Here is a 27,381-nt window from a genome sequence, read left to right on the forward strand (position 1 = left end):
ACACTTGCTTTGCAAATATTTTGCCATTAAGTGAAGAAGACGACATTTGTGAGTTTCTAACCCAGTAGTTCATTGATGGAACTGACCATTCCAACTTGGCTGATGGTCATGAAATCAATCTCAGTGAATACGAAGGCGACACTGATTTCGAAAGCAGACGACGCAGGATTGTCCTACCACTTTCAGCAAGAATAATACTAATTTTGATGAAGATGACGAATCAACATTTTCACTAGATACAGAAATGCTGGAAGCCTTCGCCTGTAATTGCCAAAATCAACATGCGCCAGGTGCCATCAGTGGTGTGACTGACATGGAAATGAGTGAAACTGACTTGTGCACTGAAGTGAAGTGAGAGAACTGTTTCTCACAGTTCACACAAGGAAAATACAAACAAGGTGACTGGGGGACTGGATATAGCTCAAGTGTCTGAAGGTAAGTATTCAGATTTTACCCACATTGACAAATATTAAAATGTAGTGATGGTATAATCAATTGATAATAATCTGTTTAACAATGATTGAATCAAGACTGATTTATTGTTTGTACATTGGTACAGAAATTCACAAAATTTCCTGTTTGACATGTGGAACAAAAATAATTAAAAGAATAAAGTGAATCTGAGGAAATTAACAGAGTATGAATTAAAAGAGAATCACACACAAACGCACACACACACACAATGTGTCACACACACACACACACACACACTCTCTCTCTCTCTCTCTCTCTCTCTCTCTCTCTCTCTCACACAATGTGTCACACACACACACACACGCAATGTGACACGCACACACACACACACACACACACACACACACACACACACACACACACACACACACACGGTCCCTTCACAGTTTAACCATTCCATGTAACTGAGCATGGGGAGGTACAAGGGCATGACATTATGAACAGTTTTCAGTTTCACTGAATTTGCTTCAATGGATATTTTATGTGTATGTGTGTCAGGTTGGGGTGTGAGTGTGTGTCCGTGTTTGTGTCTGTTTCTGTTTCTGTGTCTGTGTTGTTTTGAGGTAAATAAATATAGAGTTGTGTCGACAGTAAATATTAATTGTATTACTAATAGTTCAACTTTTCTTTTCAGCCTGATAGTACTTTATATGTCTGCCTGTACACCAGTGAATAATTCTGAGATCACTGCTGGCAAGTCATGTCATCAGAAGGAGAGGCAACGCCACCACTAACTACACTGTCAACTAAAGAATTGTCTGCTGGTGAACTCCGATCTATGAGTGAGTGATTTTGTGGTGAACTGTTAAATAAAATGTACTATGATTTGTTGTATAAATTTACCATGAAGTGTGCAAACTTATTTTCTTTTTACAAAATTTGTATAGATATACATGTATAGAAATATAAAGTTTTGCATAGACATTTACATTAATGATATCAGTGTGCATGTGCTTGACATGCCACTTTATGCATAAAGTAACTTAATGCATTGCAGCATGTCATGCACATGCACACTGACACTCATAGTGATACGGCATTAATAATCACTGTTTCATAGTTTTATTATCAGTAAACTGCTTTATCTGATTATATTATGAAAGAAATAATTATATATATATATAAAAGTGTATTCTTGTTATTTTCTGATAAAATACATAGAACTAGAAGTAAAGCATTTTGTAAAGTTCTATGCAAAGAATGAAAGCTGTGATGTACAAAACTGAAATTAATGTTTGATATTTAATCTAACATTATTAGCATTAATGAATCAACTTAAGAACATATAATAAAAATAAAAAAAATTCAAAACAAGGAAAATGAAAAGAGATTAAGAAGTATTACATTACAAACTGTTTCAGGATAAACCATGCATTTTTGGAACATACTGACACCACCAGTGGAGAAAAAAGAGTGGAGGAAGAAGGCTCAACATCAGCGCCATCCACCCTGATGACACTTTGTACCACAAGAATTGATTACCTGTGCCACATATCTGCATATTTTTTTTGCAGATTGAGTGTTTATTTGATGAGATTGTGTGTCTTCATTGTGTGAAGTAAGGGTTTGGCAAGTACGTTTTCTTTGCAGATGAAGTGTTTGAAGTGTTCATTTGGATTATGAAGTGTATTTCATTTGATGCTATGCTGGGATAAAAGGCACGTGAACTTGCACCTTTTGTGTGAGCTGTTTTGTTGTATGGATTTTATTTGTCATTTTGTTATGCTTGTTGTATAGATTATATCACAAGCACAGTGAGCACATTGGATTACAATTACATGATTCAGCATCATGATTCAACATTTTTTCCCTTTAATCTGGCATAAATTTTAGTACACATACTATACAATGCAAAAGTTTCATAGTAATTGGACCACAGACAACACCACAACAAAACTAATCTTAAAACTGGTTGGTTTTTAGTCATGTTGAGCTGATTAGAAAGTAAGTATACTTACCCCTTAGTCGCAGTTCTTTCCAAAAAGATAAGAAAATTCTTATTTTAATAAAATCAAGTACACTCAGTATTTTTCTTTCAAACTTTGTGCAATAGTGGATATTGCCCCTATGTATATGTGTGCCAAATTTCATGAACATATTTTGCTTAGAAGTATGTGGTTGCTATGAACATGTTCCAAAACTTTTCGGCCTTGATTTTTCGGTTCGTTGCTTTCGCAGCTTCAGAACTTCAAATCACAATAACTTTTCACAGAATCATCTGATTTACAAACTTTTTTTTTTCGCTGTAAAGCTATTTTATTGCAGATTTATGATTTACCAGTAACTAAAAATTGACCTCCGGTGCATTGCAACTCATTTCGTGGTGGAGGGTCACATATGTGTACACAGATTCATAGTAGCTGGTTCTTGGACAGAAGTCATGAAAGCGAAGGATGTAGCCTGGAGAGATCAGATGGCATTGACATCCATGGCCTTGTGTGTCCTCATGCTTTAGTGCCTCATGTGAGAGAGGACTCATTTGGTAGAGTGTTGCTACATCAGTTCACAGAGTACTGCTTCTACATCAGTTGGCAGAGAGCTGCTACATATCTGCACAAATCAACTGTACAGGATTTGCTTTGGGTTTTGTGAAGGGCTGGCCCTGAGCATGAGTTGAACCTTGAAAGAGGCTGTGTTTGAGAGCTGTGGTGATAAATAATCCTGCAGTGTGCCTGTGTGAACTGTGGTGTTTGGACAGAGAGAGTGAAGGCAGCTGTGAGCAGAGGTGACTGGTGTTTTGTGGCACTTGGTGAACTGTGACATAATGTAGGTGTCTGTGGATGGATGTGCAGTAATGATGTGCTGAACGAAAGATTGTCCACATTGGTCTTGTGTATGTGTGTGAGAATAGTCAAGTAGAAGCACCATAAGCATCACAATGTGTGCTTACAGGGTGGTCAGGCCTGCTGGGCAAGAAAAACTTGCAGGCAGCCAACCGCAGGATTCGTGAGATGTGCGCGCAGTGCTCCTACACAGCAGAGAGTCCATGCGTGCACAGCGCCTGTGTGGTGTCCATGGAGATGAACAGCAGCTTCCAGGTGATGGGGGACATGGTGAAACAGGAGGAGAAGCAGAGTTCCAGCCTCCCCCTGCAGACCCCCCGCGATGCCTCCGTCACCCACATCCTTGTTTTCCCAACCTCTGCCACTGCACAGGTATTCCTCTCACCTCACCGTCCATGTTGACCAAGGTGTGACTGGACATGGATTGTGTTATTTGTCCATCAGTTCTTTCACTCATTCCTGGCTGCTTACTTCATCATTTACTCTCACATCTTGGCTGATCTCTGGTTTTGATCTCGTCTGCTGTTTGCTTCTTTCTGTAGGTTTGCTTGTACTTTCCTTGATCCATTGATGCTGAAAACCAGGCTGTTCTGATTTGTCTGTGGACACTTTGAAAAATACAGTCTCTCTCTGCCTGTAGATTTACAGCTTTTTTATGTTTGTACAGAATTCCAAATGTTTAGATTCAGTGTATTGAAATCATTTTTTCCTTCACTTGATATGACATGTCACTTTTTGACGATCATGTGTAAGCACACTGGTATCTGAAAAGCAGATGCACCAGCTTCAGTGGCACATTATTTAAATTGTGAGCATGTGGAGACGTGTTGGTTCAGATCTCATCTGAACCCTAAATATCATGAAAATGTTCAGTTATATATATACTCATTTGTCATCCACTTGAGAGATGTCTGAGAATTTCTCAGATGTCCTGACCAGCAATGGAGTGTCTATCTCATGGACCAGGCTGAGAAGATGAAAGCAAATGATAGCACAGCCTGATACATTGTCTCAAATGATAGTACAGCCAGATGCATTGTCTCAAATGATAGTACAGCCTGTTGCATTATTTCAAATGATAGTACAGTCTATCTTATTGTCTCAGTTGATAGCACAACCAGTCACATTGTCTCACAGCAGCATGGATCTGCATTGTCTGTGTAGCATCATTGGTAATCTCTTCCCCTGAGATCATTAAGTGTGGGATCATCCTATTGTTGATGTTCTTTTTCTGTGGTGGTGTTTTTCTTCATATCCATTTGAAAATAGTTTTAGTATAAGTGATGTCGACATTCAGATGGAACATACAATGGCGGTGCTGTTCCCTTCAGGTGAACGCCAACCCTCTGCAGCCTGGAGATTCCAACCCCATCGACACGTACGACGATCCACTGTACGACATTGACGACGTTTTCCCAGACGATGACCTGGGGCAGGAGCTGGGCAACATGGGGCCCGGTATGGACTTCATCGACTTCAACTTTCTGGACAATGACAACTTTGATCCCCAGCCCCCCTCCCCCACGGGCGCCATCCATGACCGCACCAGACCCTCCTGTCGGGCAAACGACTTGGCCTCTGTGAGTACAAACTCTTGTTGAGCCGACAACTCGGCCTCTGTGAGTACAAACTCTTGTTGAGCCGACGACTCGGCCTCTGTGAGTACAAACTCTTGTTGAGCCGACGACTCAGCCTCTGTGAGTACAAACTCTTGTTGAGCCGATGACTTGGCTTCTGTGAGTACACCCGTCCAAAGTGTGTGCAGGGATTATATCCACTTTCAGAGTATGGTTTAAGAAGAACAAATTCAGAATAGTTCCTTTTGTACAGAATGTTACATTAGATTTGAAAATGGTCCCATATGTGCAAAATTTTAGTTTTGTCTCACATGTGTACAATTAGTGAGTTGATATAATAACTGTTTCGGTTGTCTGCATGTGCAGTAAATTTTAATGTTGGGATTTTCTCATCAACCACAAGTAGAGAAATGAAACCAGGCAAGATGACATATCAGTAGCTGTCACCTTTACAATAATCCTGCATTCAGTGAAAGTCCTAATCTTGATAAATGTTTCTCAAATAATTGAGGCTTCATGTTAAGAATCCATCATGAATTATGCTTGTTTTCTTTTTTTTCAAGATTGTAATCATAATAAAGCAATCTTTTCTCTGACAAATATTGACAATAATTGAAATGTGTCCTGTGATATGAAATGGACCATATCAAAAAGCAGATCATTTTGGTCTTGATTAGAAAGTATTCTGCCAGCAGGATTGAATTCCAGCTAGTGAAACATTCGAGGGGTTCAGTACTTGTTTAAATGACAGTGGTTTGATTTAGTTTGTTCTTTGGGTTTGTGTGGGAAAGTGTGAAGGGCAGTGGTGGCTGAGCACTGGTTGTGAGGACAAACAGGTGATGGTGGTGTGTGTCAGGTGGCGGGTGGCCCGGTGGTGTCTGAGCACTGGTTGTGAGGACAAACAGGTGATGGTGGTGTGTGTGTGTGTGTCAGGTGGCGGGTGGCCCGGTGGTGTCTGACCCCCAGGACGACAACAACCTGCTGCAGCAGCCACTGGCCATGGGCTACTACGTGTCCACCGCCCCCACCGGCCCCCTCCCCCACTGGCTGTGGTCCTCCTGCCCCGAGAACCAGCACGTCTCCCCTGTCTGTTTCAAGGTCCGTGCTGCTGATGGTTGGAGGTCTTGTCTCTCTCTCTCCTTCTCTCCCTGTGTTGGCTGTCTGTTGTCTGCTGCTGTCTCTCTCGTCTCCTCTTTTACAGAACTCTGGCAGTGGTGGTTTTGTTTCTGTGTCTTTCACCTTACAGAGTTGCTATCAGTGTCACAATGTTGTGCTGTCAGTGTCACAGAGGAGTGTTGGGCTGTTGGTGTCATAATGTTGTGCTGTCAGTGTCACAGTGTTGTGCTGTCGGTGTCACAGAGGAGTGTTGTGCTGTCAGTGTCACAGTGTTGTGCTGTCGGTGTCACAGTGTTGTGCTGTCGGTGTCACAGAGGAGTGTTGTGCTGTCGGTGTCACAGTGTTGTGCTGTCGGTGTCACAGTGTTGTGCTGTCGGTGTCACAGTGTTGTGCTGTCGGTGTCACAGAGGAGTGTCAGTGTCACAGTGTTGTGCTGTCAGTGTCACAGAGGAGTGTTGTGCTGTTGGTGTCACAGTGTTGTGCTGTCAGTGTCACAGAGGAGTGTTGTGCTCTCGGTGTCACAGTGTTGTGCTGTCAGTGTCACAGTGTTGTGCTGTCAGTGTCACAGAGGAGTGTCAGTGTCACAGTGTTGTGCTGTCAGTGTCACAGAGGAGTGTTGTGCTGTTGGTGTCACAGTGTTGTGCTGTCAGTGTCACAGAGGGGTGTTGTGCTGTCGGTGTCACAATGTTGTGCTGTCTGTGTCACAGTGTTGTGCTGTCAGTGTCACAGAGGGGTGTTGTGCTGTCAGTGTCACAGAGGGGTGTTGTGCTGTCAGTGTCACGGAGGAGTGTTGTGCTGTCAGTGTCACAGAGGGGTGTTGTGCTGTCGGTGTCAGTGTTGTGCTGTTGGTGTCACGGAGGAGTGTTGTGCTGTCGGTGTCACGGAGGAGTGTTGTGCTGTCAGTGTCACAGAGGAGTGTTGTGCTGTCAGTGTCACATAGGAGTGTTGTGCTGTCAGTGTCACAATGTTGTGCTGTCAGTGTCACAGTGTTGTGCTGTCAGTGTCACAGTGTTGTGCTGTCGGTGTCACAATGTTGTGCTGTCAGTGTCACAGTGTTGTGCTGTCAGTGTCACAATGTTGTGCTGTCAGTGTCACAGTGTTGTGCTGTCAGTGTCACAGAGGAGTGTTGTGCTGTCGGTGTCACAGTGTTGTGCTGTCAGTGTCACAGAGGAGTGTTGTGCTGTCAGTGTCACAGTGTTGTGCTGTCAGTGTCACAGTGTTGTGCTGTCGGTGTCACAATGTTGTGCTGTCAGTGTCACAGAGGAGTGTTGTGCTGTCGGTGTCACAGGAGTGTTGTGTTGATGGTGTCACAATGTTGTGCTGTCAGTGTCACAGAGGAGTGTTGTGCTGTCAGTGTCACAATGTTGTGCTGTCGGTGTCACAGGGGTGTTCTGTCAGTGTCACAGGGGTGCTGTGCTGTCAGTGTCACAGGACTGTTGTGCTGTCAGTCAGTGTCACAAAGGGGTGTTGTTGCTGTATCCACAGGCAGCCCTGCACGTCAACATGTCCAGCCGGCAGTGGCAGGAGGACCTTGACCAGTCCCCCAACAGTCCCAACCGCAGCAGCCACCCCCTGGACTCCACCCTCACCTGCGATGTGCTCAGGTCACAACACCCTCCTCTTCCTCCTTCCTTCCTCATCCTTTACATTGTCCTTTTCTGGGATCTGTGCAAAGTTGGGTGGTTGTTGTTGTTACCTCCTTGCAAAGGAGGTTCTTTTCTTTTCTAAATTCACTCTGACTTTTTACTTCTGACTTGCAAACGCATTCATGTACATGAAGGAAACCAGAATTTTCAGCAAGATTACAATTTATTTTTTTACAGTAATAAGTATGCATACAAACATGCATACATAATCATGTATTTAAATGATTACATGTATATATACATACATACATACTTACATATGAATGTACATACAAACATATATATTCACATACAGGATCTGCATAATATTTTTTTCATAAATAGCCCTAAAATGTGTGGTCAAAGACACGTGAATGACGAGGCTTGTTTACATTTTTCCCCCCCTCCAGGTTTGTGCTGGCCAACTACAACTCGCTGTCCTGGTTGACCTATGACCCTGTGACCAACGACCGGCGATCGTGTCTTCCCCTGCACAAACTGGTGCTGATGCAGATGTACCACGCCTTGCAGACCTACCTATGACTGCGCTGCTGCTGCTACTGAACATTAATCAGCCTGAGATTCCACCGCCGGTGCCTGTGTACTGAATCGGGAGGGGTGGGGAGGAGGGGCCTGACTGTGGTGGTCACAAAGGAAGCAGCAGGAAAGACGGCACCCTCCTCCGGCCGGGCCGGGCCCACAGACAAACCACACAGCTGAGGCCCTCAGAAAGGCAGGTGGAGAGACTGCTTACCTGTCTTCCACCCCGTACTGCTTCCCTGACCCCACTCTGAGAGAATGCCGTCGTGACAGGCTGCACACCGTGTTCTTTGTGCTGTCACTTCATTGGCTGCATCAAGTGTGTATGGGGTGGGGGTGGGGGGGACTCAGTGGATTGGTCACATCAGTGTGTTTGTGTTCACTGAAAGGGTCACATCAATGTGTGTTCACTGGTTGAGTCACATCAATGTGTGCTCACTGGTTGAGTCGCATCAGTGTGTGCTCACTGGGTGAGTCACGTCAGTGTGTGCTCACTGGTTGAGTCACATCAGTGTGTGCTCACTGGATGGGTCACATCGATGTGTGCTCACTGGATGGGTCACATCAATGTGTGCTCACTGGATGGGTCACATCAATGTGTGCTCACTGGATGGGTCACATCAATGTGTGCTCACTGGATGGGCAGCATTAGTATGTGCTCACTGGATGGGTCACTTCAGTCTATGTACGTTAGATGGACCACATAAATATGTGCTGACTGGATGGGCCTTGTTAATGTGTGTTCACAGGATGGGCTGCAGTCAGATGTATGTGGTTATGGATGGGTCACAGTGGTGTATGTATAAAAGCACTGACTTGATGGGTCACACTGTTGGGTGCGCACCATGATGTGTCAGTGAGGGGAGGCAGTGCAAGCTGCTGATGGCTGCAGTGCTGGCACCAGACAGGACAAGGTGACTGTGTTGCGGCAGGGTCGTGGCAGCCAGTGCCTTTCTTCCTTCCTTTCTTCCCTCCTTCCTCCCTCCCTTTCTTCCTTCTGTCCCTGCTGAGGGTTTGTCATGGCCAGTCTGTCTCCAGGGGGGGGGCTGCCCGCCAACTGCCGTCTGTCTCCACTAGGCATGGGACAGAGAGACACAGTCACCACATATCTACCTCACTTCATTTGTTACCTTCATAGCACGTCTATGACGCAGGATGACTACAGCAGAAATGTGTGATGGCACACCATAGCATGGTTGATGGTGCTCTGTGTTTGTGAATGTGTGTGTGCCACAGACAGACAATATGAGAGCAATACCTGTTTAAGGGGTCAGATAGGTGTGAACAACATGGAGCAGATCTGACTGCTTGCCAAAGGAAGGGGGGGGCTAGAGAGCTATGTATACATGTATATTTATTTGTTGGGGTGACCAGCATGCTGCCCTCCTGTCTTCTGGGTTCATGGATGACCCCCCACCTGCCTGCTGTGGTCCACAGGGTGGTGGGAGGAATGAAACGCCAGCTGACTGCAGGCCGTGTACCACCACCAGTGTGACTGACTGGCTGTATACAATGTGCCAACTCCACACAGTGCCATTGACACATCATGTCACAGTGGATCACACGTTAATGTTTGTTTCAAGTGGATTCGTATTCACAGGATAAAGTTGAAAGAAATGTGATGTGTATAGCTGCCTATATAGATGACAGTACCAAGACATGGCAAGAGTTTGGGACTAGGATTACCTGAGAGCTGCACACTGTTCATAATGCCTGCAATTGTCAAGATGTAAGATAAAGTTTTATTTTATCATAGAAACGGAGAAGGGTCCTTCGGTTGCATGACTTATAGAGTTGAAGAAAATGTTTTTTATGTGCATGGATTTTCAGTTGTCGAACCATACAGAATTGTTGTTCAGCTTGACCGTGATTTGCAGAACATGTTTGTAAATCCAAGTTCAGAAAAGTAATGGATAGGTGATCTGCTTACCCTTGTACATACAATGCCAAACTGTGTGTGCTGAACACCCATGTGTAGCAGAGACTGTTGATTTGGTGCTGGTCACTGAACATGGATGTGGCAGGGAGAGGTGGAGATTGAAGGGGGATCAGAGGAGAGGATTCAGCATCAGGCACCACTGAGTGTAAATAATAACGACAAAACCAGTGTTACATGAACCACTGTGTGAAAAGGGTAATAATGAAACCAGTGTTAGACAAATGCACCACTGTGTCTAAAGGGTAATAACGAAACTAATTGACCTGCATGTGTAAAGGATTTGTGATGAAAACCGTGTTCAGGTAGGCACAAAATCCACTGCATCAGTGTTAACATATCGATAGAAGTGCTTGATCAGTTGATACTCCATTTAGATAGTCACGAAATGTACACAGATCAAAATGACAAGGGTGATGAGATGATGATGGTAGATCACCATGTGGTAAGGTCATGAAATGATTAAAGTCAAATCTGAAGGATTACGAAATTTACATATCATGAAGGCCAAAGAGATCTCTCTCTTTTTTAAGAAAAAATAGATCACCAAGGTGCAAAGGGTGATGGAATAGTTCAGGTACATGTCAAAATGTAACAAATGGTCTACTGTTAGACTTGTGAAGGCAGGTTATCAGTTGTGCAGGTGTGACAGAGCTGTGAATGGACCACAGTCTCACAACTTCATCTTCCCTTTTACAGTTAGGTCTTCACCTGAAGAATAACATGTTTGTGGTTTGCATTCATGATTGATGTAACTTGGTGAAGGTCGTTGATTTTATACGCAAGATAATTGCAAGCATGTTAACTGATGCTACCACTGGTGTTAACAAAACTGCAGACCAGCCCAAATTTGTCTAAAGAATACCAAAGAATGCCATTCATGGAACAGAGCCACAGCATCATTTGATGTGTTTTTCAGCATGTTTCATTGACTTCCAAATACTTTGAAAATCATTGCAAAATAGAACCATTTGTCAGTTTTTGCTTTCATTTTGTGTTGGAACTTGAATTGAATATGTTGGAGGTCATTTTTTATGGCCTTGTTTTTTCATGTTACAGGTCCTCTTTTTTTCTTTCTTTCTTTCTTTTCTTTTTTTTTTCTTTTCTCACTCTTAAACAGGACGTAGATAACCATCCAGTAATGAACATCAGGCCTCTATGTTAGTTGTGAAGTTGATTTGTGATGACCATGATCAAAATTAGCAGGCACATTGATTATTTTGTAAAGCTGACTGAACATGTATGACTCTTTTTAATGGCACTTGACCATGACTGGTTTATGTGGGGGAAGGGGGGGAGGGAATGAGTGTTGACCACAGTGTGGTCCATGCCTTTTGTTTTTGTTGCTCTCTGCCATCAGAACATTGGTGACACACACCATACCCTGCTGCCCAGATCTGTTGTGAAGATTGATTTACTAATAGTGTTGATTGTGGACACCTGGGTTGATGCCTTTACTCCTTTTCTGTCATTTCTGCAGATTGCCCATGGACTAAATTGATCCAGGAATTTCAAACATGTAGACCTGGGACTTTTTTTCATCCAGGTAGCACAGTTCCACAGAGCAGTGTTTGTAAATTTTGCTGTCCAGTGACGGATACTTAAACTGACTGCCAATACCTATATTCATTATATCCCACTTTAAGTTTCATGTTGACTGAAATGTTTAAGTCAAAATGTCGATACCCAAAAGATTTAGTACAGGTTGTTACAGTTACATATTTATAATCCAGTGTTGTTGACAGATGTAATAATCATGAGCCCAAAGCATCTGACATTAGTATGTCATGAACATGTAAGCCAACAGAGGCAGTGTGATTTGAGGTACATGTGTGTCGTCCAGAGGAATGGACCCTTGCAGCAAGCGGAGCGTTCTGACGGAGGTCTTTAATTATCGTTCCCCAGGGTGGGGTTGGCAGCATTTGCAGTTAGTTTATGTGCATTGATTTGAGGTGCCAGTATTACATGACTGACATATGATCTCCTCTTCTTCACTGTCGGCCATGGAGGGCACAGGACTGCATCAGAACAGGGGGGAAGGAGAGGGGAGGTGACAGTGCACCCCTTCAGTGGAGGGGGGGGGGGGGGGTCTGTTGCCACTGAGTGTTTAGTGTTGAGTGGTGGTGGTGCATGTAACACTTTCACCCTGTTTCACCAGACTGTTCCTGGCTGAAAACCAACCACTGTGGCTGGTCAGCTAGTTTTACCAGATGTGGGAAGCAGCAAGCACAAACTTCCATTTGTGGCTTGGCTTGGCTCATGTCAGTAACCACTGCCTGACAGTTCATGGACACAACTTTACTGATGAGGTCACTTCTGTTGTTATTATTGTACAGGTGGTTGTTTTTTCCCCTTTTTTTTCTTTTTGTAACCAATACTAAATGGTTGTACAGAAGATTGAATTGTACAGCATGTGCATTATTGTATGCTATTTGTATATATCTTTGAATAATTGTACAGAAAATAATTGTACAGTGTGTGCAAGAGGGAATGAAGAGCTGTACAGGGTGTGTGTGAGTGTGTGTCAGCTGCCTGCCCTGTGGATGGTAAGTTATGATTATGTACAGTGGCTGACACTTTTCACACCAAGTTAGCTCTGGAGCAAATGAAATAAACCTGGAGCAGAGACAGTCACCTTGGACTTTGTTTTCTGTCAACCTTTTTTTTTCCCTTCTATATCAGCTCATCTCTCAATTCTATTTACCTTGTCTGTCTTGGTCTCTTTCTGACCTTTGCCCTTGTATGAGATTTAGCAGATTTGTATGTATGCATTATATCTGCCTGTTTCTGAATGACTATATTTACAGCCCTAACATATCTGTCTCGGCAGCCATCATGACTCCTGTTCCTGTGCTCTTCATACGGCAAAGTTTTTTCGTATTTTCTGTCTGTCTGTTGATTCTCTGGCGTTCTTGTTTTTTGTCAAATTATGTCTCCAACCAGGTCACATAATTATATAGCTCGATTGGGCGATGGCGCTAAAATTAAGGCACGATCGCAATCAATTGGCTGACACTCTGGGCCCTCTATTCCTGGCCCTCTCAACAACGCCAACCCGGCGCCTCCTCCACTTCCTCCGCTATGCGTATGTACATCTCTTATATATAGGTGCATACACAGATTCCTTTCCATTACGGATTATGCACACTTGCCCATTTACTTGGGTATATCTGTGCACGCTACACGTATGCTTATACAGCCACTTATTTCTCATGACTCAATCTCTTGTCACTGGCGTATTCCTGACATCATCACTTGAGTTGATGGAAGTTTACAATCCCTTTGCACATACATGTATTCATTTTCATAAATTCATCCCTACCTTGCTTTCGGAGGACGACTGCACTCACAGACAAAACTGCCTCATTCACACCTGAATGTATGCTCCTTCACATATCAGTGGTGGCTGGTCCTTAGGGACAGACACACACTCCCTTCCCACCCACAGTGCTAAGGATGCCCTCTCTTGGTGCATGGAGGGACAAGGCAACCCAACTCATGATGCCCTAACCTGGTACAAGGAGGGATGAGGCAGTCCAACTAAGAGGTGCCACTCCGGACACACATGCCCTTCATTCCTCCAAGTTTGTAAGGCATCCCTTCTTCCCCCCCTTGCCTACAACAACCCTTGGTTTGCACCACTGTGGTTGTGACAGCAGCTCCACACGGGCCCTACATCCTTGCCAGCCCTCCCATGAAGGGGTGTCTATCTTTGCCTTCCAAGTTTTAGCGGGCCCAAAAACTGCCCACTGGGCAGGAGACAATCACCCTAAGTCCATCTCTTCCACTCCTCACTAGTGGCAGAAGGCCTGGGTAATAATTTTTTTCCTGTACACTCGGGAGAAAGGCATATTGACGAGGACGGATGCGTCTCACAAAGCACAACGAACCGTTCATTACCCACAGGGGCGCACCTTTCTGCCCACTCATACCGACACGGCAGATGCTGCATTCAAGCACATTAGTTCGCCCATCACCTTGCTCGAACAGAGATCCAACATCGAAGTCTCAAACAATTGGCGTTTGAAAGCAATTTCTGCACTTGGTCTTCCTTGCCCGATCCTTTCAGCCTCGACACACAACCACTGCTGTGGTTACAGATGGGCATTCCTTCTCAAGCACTGTCTTTCTAATGAGACACTTCCAGGGGTTTCCAGCCTAGGCAGGCTATCCCATCATGGAGCCCCAGCCTTCAGTCAAGGGCCTGTCAGAGGGAGACAGTCCTCCTCTGGTGTCAAGAGCACAACATCCACCTGACAGCATGATATGTCCCAGGCAAGCTCAACATTCTAGCAGATTACCTCAGCAGATCCCACACCATGCTCCAAACGGAGTGGACCCTGTCACACTCAACTCTTCAGCCGATCTGGGACCATTGGCACAAACCACAGGTGGATCTCTTCGCAACAAGATTCAACTTCCACATTCCAACATACATCTCCCCAGTCCCAGACCCGCAGGCCTGGGCCATAGACGCCCTATCGATCAGCTGGTCCAACCTTTCGGGGTACACCTTCCCCCCACTTCCAATCATATGAAAAGTCCTCAGAAAGGCAAGGCTGGAGAGTGCCACCGTGATTCTCATCGCACCACACTGGCCAGCACAGCCGTGGTTCCCCGACCTCCACCTCACTCACGTTCCCGCTGGGGCGTTCCCCACGGAAACCCAGAGGTTCTCAACCTACACGCCTGGCTACTGTGCGGGAATCTCTGTCAGCACTAGGCGCCTCTGATGACACAGCTGACCTTGTGTGCAGGTCACATCGCAAAGGCACTCAAGGCGTTTACTCTGCACACTGGAACCGCTGGCTCTCCTGGTGCTCAACCCACTCAGTCAATTCCACACACCCATCCAATATGGATCTCGCCAACTTTCTTGCCTTCCTCTCCTCCTCCAAAGGCCTCTCTGCCTGTGCAGTACGGGTCCATCGTGCTGCAATCAGCTCCACTCTTCGGCAACTGGGCGGGCCTTCTTTCTCAGATGAGCCCCTGCTCAAAGCACTGGTCCGAGGGGCTTCCCTCAGTCACGCACGTAAATCCCTCCGGACCCCCTCTTGGGACCTTTTGCTGGTCCTGCAATACCTCCGCAAGGCCCCCTTCGTACCCCTTGCTATAGCTCATTTCAAGCTACTCTCCATGAAGACACTCTTTCTCATCTCACTTGCCTCAGGCAGGCGGTGTAGTGAGGTTCATGCCCTCAGTGGCATCACACAAGATATAGCCTTTGAGCCGGACGGATCTATCTCACTTAGATTCCTCCCTGAATTTCTTGCCAAAAATCAGACTCCCGGTACACCCTCTCCCATTCTTTTCACCAAACCACTCTCCTCTATACTGGCCCATGACGACGAGGACAGATTCCTCTGCTCGGTCAGGGCCCTGCGCATATACCTTAAAAGGTTGCGTCCCTTCTGATCGTCCAAACGACGCCTCTTCATTAGCTGGAACCTGGACCATCCGTGTGACATTAGCAAAAATAAAGAAATGACACCAATAATCTACCATGGTGTTGCACAAGTAACCTGATCAACACCAAAGTACCGAAGTTGAGGTTGACACTGGGTTACTTCATGAAAGGAAACACAAAGTACAACAAGTAACCTGATCAACACCAATGTACCGAAGTTGAGGTTGACACTGGGTTATTTCATGAAAGGAAGTACAAAGTACAACGCATGTCATGTCGTGAGTAGTCCCAAACCAACATGGATCTCCAGAGCAGCATTATATTGTCATCTTAGTCCAAATAATGAATAACAGAAAAAATGTTCCAAATACTGCAATGATAACTGGACATTTATCAGCTCTTCCTCATTGCACAAAGTGCTTTACAATCCACACACACACGTATACCAAACACACTGTTCTCAACTCACAATCATGCACAATATATATATATATTATATGCGCATACAAACTCGTACGTACAATACAAACATACATGCATCCATCCATTCAACGCATACACAATACGGCATTACAAATATACTTACACAATCAACTGTATATGACTACTTCACGTATAAGAGAGTGTGTAAAGGAAATGCTGCTTCAACAGGAAAGTCTTGAGGTTAGATTTAAAGGAAGGCAGTAAGGGGCTGTGACGGATAAGGTGAGGCAAAGAGTTCCATAAATGAACAGCAGATGATGATGAAAAGGCTCGACCACCGTGCTTTTCTCTTTTGTAGTTTGGGGATGCAAAGCGTTCTTTCATCGGCAGCAGAGCAAAGAGAACGGGAGTTGGTTGGGGGAGTAGTACATAGATTTGAAAGATGTCAGAGAGGTATCGGGGTGCAGTTCCACATACGACATGGTAGCAGAGACAGGCGGATTTGTATCGATTCTTTGCTCTATGGGAAACCAGTGCAACTCGTTATGATCTCACTTCCTGGACTGTGGCGAGTTTCTGTCAGTTTAGGTAATCAGCAGAATCACTGTGACTCTCTCTCGAGGGAAGTAGTGGCAGTCCATGAACTTACAGATAGAATGGTTCTATTTATGTCCATGGTGGCAGTCCAGGGAAGGTGCTCACTGTCTCGCTTGACGACGAACAAAGTATTGCTGCCAACAGGGATATTCTGCCTGTCAGAACAGGCACCAGGAATCACCACCTGATCGCCTCAGTGTGGGGTCTCCTCTGATGTGTCGTCTCATGGCAACCTTTGATAGGTAGCTCCCTGTGTTATGTCAGTACAGGGAATGTGTCAGTGTCAGCCTGGGAGTGTGACTGGGGACACGATTCAAGATGAGCAGCATTTAACCTGTTCACTGCCTGCATGATGGGTTAACCAGTAATACTGTAGTTTTGGAATTGGTCCAAATGTGTAATCTCTATCATTTCAATTACTTTAGTTCAGTCACACCACGTTGGATACCTGGACTTCATTTGTTGGGCTTTTTTCCTTTGTATGCTTGTGGTGTTATCTAATTTGTTGTTGAAATATTCACAATGAAAGAGTTGTTTTTGTAACAAGAAACGTTAAATTACATAGCTAAAAATATACCTCCTTGTTCAACCAGCTCAAAATCTTTAAAACATTCCTAATATCAAAAGTGTTTTCGTTAGAAAGGTCAATCATTTCCTTTAAAAAAAACAATTAAAAAAAACCCACATGGTTTGCATACTTTTGATAAAAAAAAAAAATGTAGCCTGTAGAAATACAATTTCTCAGGTAAGGTCCACAAACCATGACAAAAATTAATGTGTTTTGAAAGCAAAGGAATCCCCCCCCCCCCCCTAAAATTACGTTTAGCTAACATACCTACTGGTGCAGAATCGCGTGACAAGGCGGGGGGTTCGCCTTCTCTATGTTTAGGATGCGGTAACTGTAATGGCCTGCTAGGAAAACATCCTCCCTCCCTCCTTGTACCAAGTTAGGGCATCTTCAGCCCTGTGGGTGAGGAGGGAGTGTGTCTGGGTCCCTTGGAGCCAGCTACAGCAGAGATGTGGATGTGGCCAGGAGCATATGTTCAAGCTTGCTCGAGACTGACAGTTGTGTCAATGTATGGAGCAGTCCTCCAAAATGGAATGAGGAAACTATATACGAAGATGTGCACAAATATGTACTTAGGATGTACGTAGACTTCAATGGGATGCCAGGGAATGTGGCCATGCCTAGAGATCAATGCATGAAAATGAACACATACACAAGAATATATGTAGCATACATGGATATGCTCAAGTAAATGGGTATGTGTACTGAAAAAGCAATGCAAAAATGTCTAATAGATATGTACATACACATATGAATATTGTGCCTGTATGTAGACACAGTCCTGAGCCTCACGTACAGAAGTGTGCAAAAATATATGTGCAGATCTTGCTTTGTTAGAAAATCTCGATGTACAGAGATAGAAATGTAATTGTATATGTTTATATGAAGAATGTATAAACATCTCGCAGAAACACATGTAGATATGCATATATAGAGAGAAATGTACATGCATGGATTTGTGCGTGGTTCCTTTTTTTATAATAAATAAATCACTAACAATGACTTTTTTTTAATCATAATACATCATTAATAATAACAATTGTATTCATTACTTCTGTATTATTTCAAAAGAACATCCCGTGGTCAGTAAAGGGGGCTGGAGTGACTGGCTGTGTAGAAGGGAAGTAACTCCGTTGACAACTGCCTAGGTTTCAAAAGCGGAGTTGCCTCCCTTCGCGCAACCCCCCCCCCCCCCCCCAAAAAAACCTGCTAATCAGAGGGGCTTTGCCAGTACATATTCCCTATTGAGTAATGTGACGCTTCCGCGATGTAGCGGGAGGAATGTCATTCCGCATGTGGGAGTCCGTGGTTCGATCCAGTAGGCCGCAAGGGAGGTAATAATTAAAAAAAAGTCCGTGTGTGCCTTGGTTGATGCCGAGAGGCGCAATTTTTGTGTTGCATGTCCCCCTGGTGGACCACTTTCACCCCCCGAGTAGAGGGATGGCTTCCCTGCCCGAATTGGTCGCAAGACTGTTTGGGACATGCCACACGATTCAGCTGCAATCTGTGGCTGCGGACATCACATATATTGAGGCTTGTCGTGGGATGTGCGTCCACCCTCAAACCCCCACTCGCTGAACGGTGGTCCAACCTCGCAAATTGTTGCTCTGAGTCAGATTTTGTGTGTTGATGGATAAAGGGATAGACAAGAGTGGCCCCAGCACTGCCAAGTGGCAGGATCGAGCTATCTGCTATAATGAAGCACTCCAACACAATAGTGTCAAAATCAGTCAATAAAAAAATAAAATGTTTTGCCAGTAACTGGATTTTTTGTCATGCATGTTGTTGCAGACCCATGGGCAAGTCCCTTAATAGTAGTTTGTTGCTTTTGATCTTTTTGTCACATCCACCCCACCTGCAGTGCTTTTACCATTACTTTTTTATCTTTCTTTTCCAGACCAATTACCAAACACAAGGAACAACACTACCTGGATCTAGCTTCTTCAGCGCTCATGGTCTGTAAACTCAGAACTACTGCCTTCTCATTCTCACTGGTATTCATACTTTAACAGAATACACACATTACTGCCACCCATCCACTCAGTCACAAACAGCACCACACAGATGACAGATGACATCACTTTATTTTCCAACACAACATGCTACTCTGTATTTAGTCGAACAGACCGAAGCCCATGTCGTCATCTGATTCTTCAGACTCTTCTTTCTTCTCCTCTTTCTTGGCTGCAACAAAAAGTAAAGGGCTGCATTACAGCAAGTGTCAGTTCACACATTAACTTTTTTTCTCTGACATATCACTGTTTCTATGTAAACTGACGATATCATGAACAACAATTGTCTCCGGACATAAGCATACTAATCAATCCATAATCCTCAAAAAACTGAATGAACGATCCGGTGGAACTCCAGAGGTAGTTCTGTCAAAACTAGGAGAACAAACTTGTATGATAAAGTCAACCCCTGTTCTTCGCTAATTATGAGAACAGGGGTTCCAATTCTACAGAACTGTCTTGAATGAAAAACCTGTCAGTGTCTAACTGCACAGATTCCTCAACATCAACTCAACCATCTACAACGCCTCAGTCAATAGCCTGAAATTTACTCCCCCCCCACCCACCCCCCTTTTTTTTTGTGTGTTCGTGTCAGTAAAATTCATTCAAAGAATCCAGCCTTTGTCACCTGATGCATCAAGTGATAAAGGACCCCAACCTACTGTTCTAAAAATAGGTGGATAGTGCATGCCTTCTTTGAGCCCCTTTACAAACTGAAGCCAGCGGAAGTGTTCAATCAGCCATTCTGCTACTTGTGTCAGCACAGCACGAAGTGGTAACTTCATATATGTAGCCCAGCGCTTAGCTGGTACGATGACTGCTTCACGGCAAGCTTTCAATCAAGACAACATTTGGTATGTTGTGGGGGCAAGCAAAACACAATTTCATCGAAGATAAGTTACAGTTCTGAAACTACCACCAGTTAGCTGACGACTTCTCAACAGACCGACAGCCAGCTACCAGTCTCAGCATGGCGTCCAGTTCACTTCAGCTTTGCTATCCATCTATTTTTAGATCAGTGATCCCAACCCCAGACTTCTAAATGGATGATAGTGAAGTAATTTGAAATATTCTGAGTAATGCTTGCAGCTGGGGTCCAGGTGCTGCTTAATCAAAGTTCATGTCTTAATACTGTAACCAAGAAAAATAAACGGAAGGAAAAAAAATCTAACATGCCAACACAAAAATCCACATAATACTGAAATCTCCCTCTTATGTGACCAAGGAGCCCCACTCAGTCACTATGTGTGTCAACTGATCAAGGAGCCCCTCTCAGTTACTATGTGTGTCAACTGATCAAGGAGCCCCACTCAGTTACTATGTGTGTCAACTGATCAAGGAGCCCCACTCAGTCACGGTGTGTGTCAACTGATCAAGGAGCCCCACTCAGTTACTATGTGTGTCAACTGATCAAGGAGCCCCTCTCAGTCACTATGTGTGTCAACTGATCAAGGAGCCCCTCTCAGTTACTATGTGTGTCAACTGATCAAGGAGCCCCTCTCAGTCACTATGTGTGTCAACTGATCAAGGAGCCCCTCTCAGTCACTATGTGTGTCAACTGATCAAGGAGCCCCACTCAGTCACGGTGTGTGTCAACTGATCAAGGAGCCCCACTCAGTCACTATGTGTGTCAACTGATCAAGGAGCCCCACTCAGTCACGGTGTGTGTCAACTGATCAAGGAGCCCCTCTCAGTTACTATGTCAACTGATCAAGGAGCCCCACTCAGTCACGGTGTGTGTCAACTGATCAAGGAGCCCCTCTCAGTTACTATGTGTGTCAACTGATCAAGGAGCCCCACTCAGTCACGGTGTGTGTCAACTGATCAAGGAGCCCCTCTCAGTTACTATGTGTGTCAACTGATCAAGGAGCCTCACTCAGTCACTATGTGTGTCAACTGATCAAGGAGCCCCACTCAGTCACTATGTGTAACTGATCAAGAAGCCCCACTCAGTCACTATGTGTGTCAACTGATCAAGAAGCCCCACTCAGTCACAATGTGTGTCAACTGATCAAGAAGCCCTACTTAGTCACTATGTGTGTCAACTGATCAAGGTTTTCCCTGAAAACTGCATACGCTCACCTTCTTCAGCAGGAGCAGCTCCCCCAGCAGCAGCAGCAGGGGCTCCAGAGGCAGCAACGCCACCGCCTGACGGCACTGATGACAGCTTCTTAGTGCCTGCAACATTACACACATCGCATGTCACCAAAGTGTAATGTACGTCACTGACCACCAACGTAGGCCTGTACTGGCCATCACTTTACAACCACAACCCCATAGATTATCAACATGTCATGAGGATATGGCAGCATTAGCACAGGGATAAAAGATGCCAAAGGAAGACTGTTTTTAGTCTCAACCATTAGCTTTTGTTGGGAGTTTTGTGCAATGAAGGGGGTAGGTGGAGGGAAGGGTGGAGGCAAAAGGGGAGAGAAAGGAGGATTCTGTGGTGAGGGAAGATGGAGGGAGGGCATGAATCATGTTCATGTAACTTTAGAGATGGGAAGGAGAATGTCTGTGTGATTGATTATAGTTTATACTTTTCTTATCAACTTGTATGTTACTCAGCTATAGTTTATTTACATCATATGCTCCTATTTACATAGGTCGAACAGATTTTATCTACCACTACCAGTGCATAGACAATAAACCAGCCGATTCTTGATGCTGATCTTCATAATTACACATTTTGAAGCATAAAAGTATCATCATTACTTCTGAGATAGTAGTCATACTATTAGTAATTTTCACATATGATCTTTCTGAAAGAAATACACATTCACTGCAAAATTTCCCACCACCAAATACCTCCCGTATTTGTTTGAAGAGCTATTGCATGCAAATTTCCAGCTTTTCAGAAAGAAAGCACCGCCACCCTTTCAAACAGATACAACAGAAAAGCAGTTCCTACCTGCCAACTTGTTGTTTTCTATTTCTGTGCCCCCTCACCATTCACATTTAACCAGAAAAGAATTAAACCATTCAGTGCCAAATCTGTTACTATCAGCTTAAAGGATGTTTGGTCATGGAGGGTATCATCCAAAAAACAAACCAAAAAAAATCTAGCATGCAAACTACTGAAGAAAAGTATGTATAACCCATGCTTTGCAGAAAGGAAAATGAACACATTATCCATTCCTTTTATGACAATAGACCACTGGAGAGTTCTGTGCTTACACGACTTAAAGCGGCATGTCACATGTTCTGTGCTCTTGAAATTGATTGGCTCTCTGAAATTTTAAGCAGCAAAGGTGATCGAAAAAGGCAGAACATGCGACACAGCAGCTTTTTTTCTCTTCGATTTTTTTGCTCTTTTTTTGTGTGTGCATTCGATGGCAATTCACTGACCAGAGTTTGGTTGTAGCAATGTAGGCTATCAACTGCAGAAATGGAGGACAGCACATTTTTGCTGCTTTTGTCTATGTTGCGATGGAGGCTATCAACTGCAAATGGAGGACAGCACATGTTTTCTGCTTTTGTCTATGTTGATTGCCTTTGACTTTGCCAAATTTTGAGTAAAAGATGCGCATACACAAGATCCAAGATGGCTGCGGAACTCTCCAGTGGTCCATTTCTCACAAATTTAAAGATTTTGTGATGGGAAAATTCCTTAATGATACAGATGGATATTTCTATCATGGTGCACTTTTTTTTGCATACTGGAAGGGGATGGGAATTTTGTCCTGGGGCACTCAAGGGGTGAAGTACAGAGGTAGGTACAATCCATTGTACTCACCTTCAGCGATGACCTCTTCCAGATCTTTTCCCTTCAGCTCACTGACCACCTTCTGTACTTCTTCCGCCTCTGCATCGATCCCTACACTGCTCAGGATCTTCTCCACATCTGCTGCTGTTGGCTCAGCCTTGTTCAAGGCGGCCAGCAGGTAAGCGGCTACGTAACGCATTCTGCAGACCAACGAAAGAAAAAAAATGTTAAATGATATCCACTAGTCACTATTTCATGTTCATCCTTTTTGCTTTCTTTTTTTAAAATATTCATCAAAAGTGGTGTTCGGAATCTCCTGCAGTCATGTTCAGCATGATTCCCTGTAGATCACATGTAAAATTGATGGATATTTTATCAGCTGTAATGGTAGATTCTTTGCCATCTTTTATTGAAGAACCCAATAATTAAGCATTGCCTACCTTTGGATATGCTACAATTATATCACACACAAAAACAAAGTTGATCTCGAAAGGATCTATTTCAATTACTTAAAAGTAACTCAAGCGTCTCCACATCATTCCAAATACCAAATTGTTATATCATTTTCAAACATTTATATTTTAATGGAAATATTCAAATAACTTGGTGACCTTTATATTTACATCCTTTTTGAAGGTGAGGATGAACTGAGTAAAAATTAAAGTGACAATGCCCAGGCAAAATCAGAGTAAGAGCCAACACACGTGCTAGTTTACCAACAACTGCATTTGACAGACAAAAATTATATTTTTTCTATAAAGTTGGAATGTGGATGACAAAGTTCTATCGTAACACTCTTTACAGACGCTGTCTAACAAAATCTATACCTTTAAAACACCAAAGCATGCCAGAACACTTACTTTTTAAGTCTAAGTTGGCAGACACGAAACGAGTCACGCTCCCTTTGAAAATGGCGACGGAAAAGGAACAAGTATGGCAGGACCACGTGACTATTAAAATTGGTTCGGTTTTAGGATTGTAACTTGAAATTAGAACTTTACTCACTAAAAATGACAGCTACCTTTATTATCTTCTATATCGTTATTTTTATAATTATCAAATAGGATTTTATCCGTTCTTTTTGTTTACATACCTTCGTATTTTGGATCGACTGGTAAAAATTGTTGAATTAAGAATTAAATCCGATCCGTATTTCTGTTTACCAGAGCACAGCAAAACGGGGAAAGCAAACCGGAACTGACAAGATCTTGAATCGATCACAAAGTCATTTTTGTATCCGTGAAAAATAAAATCCCCTGTAAACTGATTATGGCGAAAGTAACCAAAATATATTGTGATTTTTATTATTTTTTCTTCTTTTTTTTAAACACAAGAATTTTTTGTTGGCAATAATTTTATGCCTTGTGGACCTGGTCACGTGACTATCAGTGTCGGAATCAGTTGTTCAAGGAGGCGTCACTGCGTTCGGAAAAAAACAACACATAATTATACACTGCACCACGTGCGCTAAGCAGATGCTTGACCAGCAGCGTAACCCAACGCGCTTAGTCAGGCCTTGAGAAAAAAAAAAAGTAAATGAATATCTGAAAAGAGAAGGGGAAAAAAGATAGATTAAATAAAAAATTTTTTAATAGACGGAAAAATTCAAATAGATGATATGTATAAATAAACATGAAAACCAACTTTTGATGAATAAAAATTCTTTATAAATAACAAATAAAAGATGAAAACAAAAAGACTATAATGATAATGAATAAACAAATAAGCAAATAAGTGACACTGAGTCCCCACTGCCACGTACTCGGGTACTGCACACACACACACACACACACACACACACACACACACACACACCGACATAACAGCCGGATATGCAACAAACATGCATTTTCACATATATGAAAGCGCCGGCAAACAAAAGTGCACAGGCCGAAATACACAGCCGTGTACACGAGCCCTGCCGATAGACACACACCGGGCACATACTGTACACACCTGACACACACGCACACCGGCTGATATACACACCATCTCCCAAATTGCCCTGCCCTCCCAACCCCCTTTCTTTCCCACACACGCATTCCTAGGCTACGTATCGCAGCTTCCACAGCACTGAAACACACACACACACACACACACACACACACACACACACACACACACACACATCTATAATTCCGTCATTAAAAGTAAAGAAGTTCTGTCATATCGGTAAAGATTTTTCAATATTCACAGAACTTATGGCTATATTAATGGGATTAAATCACTTACTAGATCTTCCCATTACCATATTTCAATTAAGTGTTATTTTGTGTCGATTCTAAATCCGATTGTATTACAAGCATTAAAATCTTAATGAGAACTCGTAACAGAAATTCGTCATATAATTCATGTTTTGACCATTCGTGGTACAAAGATTAATTTTTTGTTGGATCCCTTCTCACTGACAAAGGGATCGTGGGAAATGAGCGGGTGCATTGTTGTGCGAAAAAAGGCGCAATGAACATTTACAGTGCCATGGAAATTCGTATTCCATATTCATTACACGAAGGTTATTCTCTGCTAGAGAAAACTTGCTGGAACCATGTCAATAAACTAAAACAGGAGTCTGATCATGACAGAGAAAATACTGACAATAGCTCGCGAAAAATTGATCGCATGTTTTCTTTTAAAACAAAACCGACGACGTAACAGTAGCAGGAGGCTCACCAGTCTAATATACAGATTACGACTGGATGCCATAAAAACAAAATATACTTCAAATGTGACTTGCATTTGCGATAATGAAATTACCCCCGTGCATATTATCTGTATAAAATTAATGTGAACAGTTAAAAAAAAACCATATTTACCTGTGTCATTTACAAAATCTGCAGTTCCATCCGCTTCCATTAGAAATGTCTTATATGATAATCAACATGTGTTTGAAATAGTTCAGAGTTTAATTTGGAGCCCAGTTGGCTCTTTGTTGTGATTCTGCTGGTTGGCTAGTTAGTTTAGTTTATTTCGTTTATATTCTTCTTCAGTCCCCCCCTTTTTTTTTTCTTTTTTTTTTTTGAGGAGAGAGGAACAGGGAAAGTAGTGATGAGTTAAGGCATGGGTGGGTTGGGGGAGGTAATGGAGTTTCGTCTAATCACAAATGTGGATACACGTTAAGCAAATGAACGAACACACACACACACACACACACACACACACACACACACACACACACACACACACGCGCGCGCGCGCGCGCGCGGTCATTCAAGTAGTTGCTGCGATAATTATATTTGTTTGGTTTGTGTGTGTGTGCGTGGCGTGTGTGTGTGTGTGTGTGTGTGTGTGCAGCGTGCGTGCGTGCGCTGACTGCGTGTGTGTGTGTGTGTGTGTGTGTGTGTGTGTGTGTGTGTGTGTGTGTCTGTGTGTGTGTCTGTGTGTGTAAATGTAAAACCAAAGCAGGCAGTAAGTATCGGAGTACATGGGTATCAACTGTCCAGTCTAGATGAACATTTTGTGTCCCAAAAAGGGCAGTAATCAAGCAACAACAACATGGGCGTCCTGACCCAAGTGAATCATTTTCAGTGTAAGCAAAACAATTTTACAAAAAAGGCATACATGTAAACACCAGCAGCACATATGCCAGATCCAATCATTGAAATGTCAATACATGACCATTTCAAGAAAAAAAAAAAAAAAAAAAGGTTTCAAAAAGCATGAAATGAGCATTTTGAACATGTGTATTCTTATTCTTCTTCGTTCGTGGGCTGCAACTTCCACGTTTACTCGTATGTACATGAGTGGACTTTTACGAGTATGACCGTTTTTACCCCGCCATCTAGGCAGCCATACTCCGTTTTCGGGGGTGTGCATGCTGGGTATGTTCTTGTTTCCATAACCCACCGAATGCTGACATGGATTACAGGATATTTAACGTGCGTATTTGATCTTCTACGTGCATATATATACACACAAAGGGGGTTCAGGCACAAGTAGGTCTGCACATTTGTTGACCTGGGAGATCGTAAAAATCTCCACCCTTTACCCACCAGGCGCCATTTCCGAGATTTGAACCCGGGACCCTCAGATTGAAAGTCCAACGCTTTCAGCCATTGCACAGTCGAACATGGGTATAGCATCCCATTCCAAATGCATTGCATGGTTAGCTGGGATTACGTTTCTCTTGCATTAAACGTTTTATATCTGTTAGAGCACAAGAAACATAAGGGCAACAACACTTCTGGCCAGGAAAGGCTGGGATGTTCACTCAGCTTGTTATGCATAGATCCGGCACTTTGATTGTGATCTGACCGCCCTCCCCCTCCCCCACTGATGATCGCATATCCTTCTTCAGTAGTCTTCGAGTCAGTCCCCCCCTTCTCCTCCCAATGACGTAGATGTGGCGTGGCGTAGAAATGAAAGATCGGTCCGCACCCTTTGACACTTCCTTGAAACTGAAACTGAAACTGCCGCGGTAGTCCTTGCATTGTGTTGCGCTAAAAACCGTGAGTCGGCGATTGACATTGATTTTTTGAGACTGGGTACGATTTTAAGAAGATTGTGTTAATCGTCATCATCATCTTTCACATTGTTGTTATTATCATGATTCTCAGATCGGACAGAATGACTCACATCGAAGTCGCCCACAAGAAATGGAACCAGACTGAAGTCAATAAA

General features: G+C 43.5%; 2 protein-coding genes across 2 annotated transcripts in view; one reads left to right on the top strand and one right to left on the bottom strand.

Annotated features, from left to right (window-relative positions):
• Positions 1-12,685, top strand: part of LOC143288632 (mediator of RNA polymerase II transcription subunit 13-like) — a 49,803-nt gene extending 37,118 nt beyond the window's left edge. The window contains exons 27-31 of the mRNA XM_076597292.1: positions 3,367-3,629; positions 4,589-4,837; positions 5,768-5,932; positions 7,436-7,554; positions 7,986-12,685. Coding sequence (XP_076453407.1) covers positions 3,367-3,629; positions 4,589-4,837; positions 5,768-5,932; positions 7,436-7,554; positions 7,986-8,118 — 929 coding nt within the window. The 3' untranslated portion in view covers positions 8,119-12,685. The remainder of the gene's footprint in view (positions 1-3,366; positions 3,630-4,588; positions 4,838-5,767; positions 5,933-7,435; positions 7,555-7,985) is intronic.
• Positions 12,686-19,111: 6,426 nt separating this feature from the next.
• LOC143288633 (large ribosomal subunit protein P2-like) lies at positions 19,112-23,777 on the bottom strand. The gene is made up of 4 exons (XM_076597293.1): positions 23,625-23,777; positions 22,795-22,964; positions 21,141-21,236; positions 19,112-19,230 (listed from the first exon to the last, which is right to left on the bottom strand). The coding sequence occupies exons 2-4, from the start codon at positions 22,961-22,963 to the stop codon at positions 19,160-19,162; spliced, it is 336 nt and encodes a 111-aa protein (XP_076453408.1). The 5' UTR covers position 22,964; positions 23,625-23,777; the 3' UTR covers positions 19,112-19,159.
• Positions 23,778-27,381: the final 3,604 nt, after the last annotated feature.

The sequence above is a fragment of the Babylonia areolata genome, chromosome 12 (assembly GCF_041734735.1).
Source record: "Babylonia areolata isolate BAREFJ2019XMU chromosome 12, ASM4173473v1, whole genome shotgun sequence".
In the NCBI taxonomy this organism is placed as follows: Eukaryota; Metazoa; Mollusca; class Gastropoda; order Neogastropoda; family Buccinidae; genus Babylonia; species Babylonia areolata.

Excerpts from the sequence above, each read along its gene's own strand:
- LOC143288633 (XM_076597293.1), bottom strand. The coding sequence starts at position 22,963 with ATGCGTTACGTAGCCGCTTACCTGCTGGCCGCCTTGAACAAGGCTGAG. Across the intron at positions 21,237-22,794 it reads GGAAGAGGTCATCGCTGAAG|GCACTAAGAAGCTGTCATCA; the intron begins GTGAGTACAATG and ends GTAATGTTGCAG. Across the intron at positions 19,231-21,140 it reads AGCTGCTCCTGCTGAAGAAG|CCAAGAAAGAGGAGAAGAAA; the intron begins GTGAGCGTATGC and ends TTTTTGTTGCAG.